Source organism: Primulina tabacum, chromosome 4 (assembly GCF_025594145.1).
Source record: "Primulina tabacum isolate GXHZ01 chromosome 4, ASM2559414v2, whole genome shotgun sequence".
In the NCBI taxonomy this organism is placed as follows: Eukaryota; Viridiplantae; Streptophyta; class Magnoliopsida; order Lamiales; family Gesneriaceae; genus Primulina; species Primulina tabacum.
This window is the reverse complement of record NC_134553.1, coordinates 2,879,361-2,883,739: the sequence shown is the minus strand read 5'-3', so window position 1 is coordinate 2,883,739 and position 4,379 is coordinate 2,879,361. Positions and strand designations below refer to the sequence as shown.

General features: G+C 34.3%; 1 protein-coding gene across 1 annotated transcript; it reads left to right on the top strand.

Moving 5' to 3' along the window:
• Window positions 1-2,901, top strand: LOC142542411 (proteasome subunit beta type-4-like). The gene is made up of 7 exons (XM_075649033.1): window positions 1-162; window positions 254-318; window positions 807-883; window positions 1,417-1,546; window positions 1,659-1,818; window positions 1,929-2,114; window positions 2,591-2,901. Exons 1-7 carry the CDS (start codon window positions 151-153, stop codon window positions 2,702-2,704), a joined length of 744 nt encoding a protein of 247 aa, XP_075505148.1. The 5' UTR covers window positions 1-150; the 3' UTR covers window positions 2,705-2,901.
• The last annotated feature ends 1,478 nt before the right edge of the window (window positions 2,902-4,379 follow it).

The following is a 4,379-nucleotide window of genomic DNA, read 5'->3' as shown; positions in this document are numbered from 1 at the left end:
TAAATCCAAAAGAGGCCTGGTAATGTTTTCTTGTGCGAAGGGAAACCCGGTGTTCAAGTAATTGAGGATCGATCGTGATAAACAAACCTAAGCTAAATTCAACATTTTTCTACTGTACTCTGTTCATTGCATCAAGATCGCACGCAAATCATGGCAATTAATGTAAGTTCATCATGGGTTCCATAGCATCGAATTAAATTTCGTTTCTGCGATTTTGTATTAATATATATTATTTGGGGTTTAATGATTTCAGTTGGTCGATTCAACTCCAGCTATGAACAATTTGCTCGGTTCGGAAATGGATTCTCAGAGAACTCTGTATGATTTCTGGCATCGAATCTACTTATGAACATGTGATACATTAATTTTGATAACTGGTTAAGAACCTAGGGTTTTGGCTGCCAGTGTTAAGGTGCTGTTTGGTCGGAATTTTATCCATTTTAACTTGATTTAGCCAAGGTTTTTTGAATGTGTGATGGTAAAAAATTTCGGGAGTTCATTAACTTTCTTGTTATTTGCTGTTCTTTCGTTTAGTAGTTTGGTTTCTGAATTTGAGAGATATTTTTTAAATTTTTTGTGTTTATTGTCTTTAATATTCTATGCATGATGCAATGATAGCAAGATGAGGTCTTTTGAAAAGCAAATGGAGTCCTAGCTCTCGGCTGCTAGATCATAGAGTTTCTGAACTTTTTGTTATGGAATTAGATATGCTCGAATTTAGCTCAGATTTTAGTTTTATTATAAATGATGAAATAAAAACGTTTGGTTTTCACAGATAGTTGCCTAAGTTGTGTATTTTGGCGTAGGTATCCATATGTGACGGGGACTTCAGTGGTTGGTCTCAAATACAAAGATGGTATTCTGTTGGCTGCTGATATGGGAGGTTGGATCCCGAATCTGCATCTTCTATTATATTATTTCAACATCTATCTCTATGTGTATGGTAAATAATGAATTGCTAGGTCAAGCTTGGTACTAATTTTACCAAGGTCTCCCTGTTTAGATTTCCAGGATAAAATTCCACACCACAGTATATGTTAATACTTGAAAGGGAGATTTCTGAGGTTTAAATGTTGGATGTCAAAATGAGCAATGGTCTGGTTCACTGAACTCCTGTTTTGCTCTGAGCGCTAATATTGTTGCATTGTTTTACCTGTTTCCTTGTTTTGGATTGCATTGTTCCTTCATAATTCATAAGATATAAAACTGAGTGACTCGACATTTTTTTTGCTAGCTGTTGTTGAAGGGTATGCATTATTTTATTATTTTTATATTGCAATTATTTATTTATTATCAATGATTGTTTTCTGAATGATTGCTACTTTTCGTCACACCGAAGATGCTAGGTGGTGATGATTGATGACTGAGACCTTTCTTTCCGAAGTCATTCTAGTCTCCTAACACGTTCATTAATAGGTTCATATGGATCTACACTTCGGTACAAAGGTGTGGAGCGATTGAAGCCGGTTGGGAAACATTCTATTATAGGAGCCAGTGGTGAGATCAGTGATTTTCAGGAGATAATGCGCTTTCTTGACGAGCTTATGTAAGTGTATGGCATTCAACAGTGGTAATTTTATTTTCACCTGGCTAATATTTATCAAGACAATTATTTTATGTATTGTGGTAAATTTTTTAATCTTGCTTTGCGAATGTAGCTTGAATGATAACATGTGGGATGATGGGAACTCCTTGGGCCCTAAAGAGGTGCATAATTATCTAACCAGGGTAATGTACAATCGCCGTAACAAGTTCAATCCATTGTGGAATTCGCTTGTGCTTGGTGGGGTTAAGAATGGGCAGAAGTATCTTGGAACGGTAGTTCTTATTATAATATTTTTTTGTTGCCCCCACACACACAAAAAATAAAATTCCTTTAATTTTTTGTCATATCGATCATGGGTTCGTTACTTTTTGAATGCATTCAGGTTAGTATGATAGGTGTACATTATGAGGATGACCATGTCGCAACTGGATTTGGTAATCACCTAGCACGCCCTCTTTTGCGTGATGAATGGCGCGAGAATTTGACTTTTGAAGAGGCTGTAAAGTTAGTGGAGAAATGTATGCGTGTGCTTCTGTATCGTGATCGATCAGCTGTTAACAAGATTCAGGTTCTCTTTATCGGGACTGAAATATTCCTGAAACTACTTATTTAAAATATTTTGATGCTCTCTTGACCTTCCTTTATATTTTATTTTTGGGACTATTACTCGTTGCTTGAAATGAAGCATAAAGAACTAGTTACGATTACGTGATATATCAAAATTCGTAGATGGTCTGGCGAAGGTATGCAATCATATATGGTTCTTGCATGATGCTATGATTGGAGATCTATTTTTGAGCGCCCGGATGTATATACATATCTATGTATTTCTTTAGCAAATTTCTTTTGAATGGAAAAAAGTTTTGGGTTATTTTGAGCATACCTGATGTCTTTTTATTTACTGTATGTATGATTTCCATCTAGTTCCAAATAGCTGAATCTATTCCCAAATTAACTACTACTGGAGTGGAATGTATGACTGTTTTATGGTTTTTCAGGATTAGCTATTATACTTTTTCAGTGACAATTAATATTACTCCACAGATATCAAAGATCACAGAGGAAGGAGTGACAACTTTTCCGCCATACTCGTTGAAGACGTATTGGAATTTCTCTGCTTTCCAGAATCCAACTGTTGGTGCCGAGGGTTCATGGTAGGATGATCAAGTTATAAACTGTGTTCTGCATTTGAAATGTTTTTCAGGTTTATTTGGTTCGAATTTGGCTGGATACATTTTAAACCTGTAATTTTGTATGTTTGTTTTAGTTGCAACCCTCGGTTTGCAACCAATCAGCTACCTGAATTTCGTATCTATGTTGTGCGACGTTTTAAATTAAAGAATCATTCATTCCAATCCCCTTAATTCATTCTTAATAAACACGTGAAAGTTAATTTTGTTTTCCAATTTTTGAAATACGTTACACTTTTCAATAAACCCCCTCCCCCCTTTTTGTCAAATATGGCCATTTCTCACATGGTGGTGGTGCAGTAGCGAGTTCCTTTTTATTATTATTATTATATATATGGCTTGTGTTTGTGAAAACTAGGTTTTGGTTTATTTTATTTTAGAAATGGTGCTTTTTCATGGATTATGTAAGCCTATTATTTTATTTTACATCCTATGAACTTCAAGTTCACGATATACAATATTACATAGCATTTGACGTGTAACAAACATTAAATGAGAAACTTTTCCGACATATTTTTATCCAACGACGACAGTGTCCGTGAGTTGGCAAAAACTATCATTAAGTATTCTTTTGGCAAGTTTTGATTGAAAGGTTTAACTGATTTGAAATTCGAATTTCTTTAATAAATCTACTCAATTTTCTTTAATTTACAAACACAGATTCAAATCCCATGAGCTCTTATATCAAATATTTTTTTCAGCAAAAACAAACTACTTCAAAATTTTGTTTACTGGAATTTATAAATTACACTTCATTACTTAAATCAAAGGCTCCAATGATCGAATCAGTTCGTTTGGCGACATAATTCAATACTTGACATGCGCGCCTCATCTAGGTTTAAAAACTAAAATTATGGACAAATAATTCGAAATCCATAAATTTTAAATTTTATTATTTCGAGTGAATCTATACTAAATACACAAGGTCAACTCAACACATCCAAAAAGAAAAATGTAAGGATCATGTTCCATGGAATTAAGGCAAAAATCCTATGAAATAAAGTCGTTTCAAGAATCGAATGCTAGTGGAAGGTGATGGGATCAATATGGACGAAACATCAACCTTCTCCTCCTCAATTTTTTTTTGCGTATATATATATATATATATATATTATATAAATGACAAACAAAAGGAAAATAAATTTCAATAACCTTTTCCTCCACCTCCTTTCAAAAAATGAAACAATAATCACATTGGAGAAGGGAAAAAAAATACAATGCACAACTTTCAAGACTCTGCCATATCGTTCCATGAAGCTCAGTTTCATATTTTTACTATATAACTACCAAATATCTAACCTCAATAAATAGTTTACACAAGTGCCATTGGCGGCTATCTTCTTCTATTGTATCAAGAGGAAGATTGATGTAAACATGAACTCTAAATAGTACAACCCTGTGATAATGTTACCTGAACATGGTGAGGGAGAATCATGAGGGTAAGACCCTAAATGCCTGCCGCGAGTATCTTGATCATCTTTGAAGAGGAAGATTGATCGAGCCCCTGATGGTGAAGTGGCATCCTGTATAATGAAAAATGAAGGGCTCCCATGATCATTCATGTCAACTTCATTTTAATTTTTAGCTTGATCATCTAATATATAGAGAGTTCGGGTTCAAAATATGGGGAAGCGAATGTAACT

Coding starts and splice junctions, on each gene's coding strand:
- LOC142542411 (XM_075649033.1), top strand. Junction 884..1,416: donor GTTGGCTGCTGATATGGGAG/GTTGGATCCCGA, acceptor GTTCATTAATAG/GTTCATATGGATCTACACTT. Junction 1,819..1,928: donor GGCAGAAGTATCTTGGAACG/GTAGTTCTTATT, acceptor GAATGCATTCAG/GTTAGTATGATAGGTGTACA.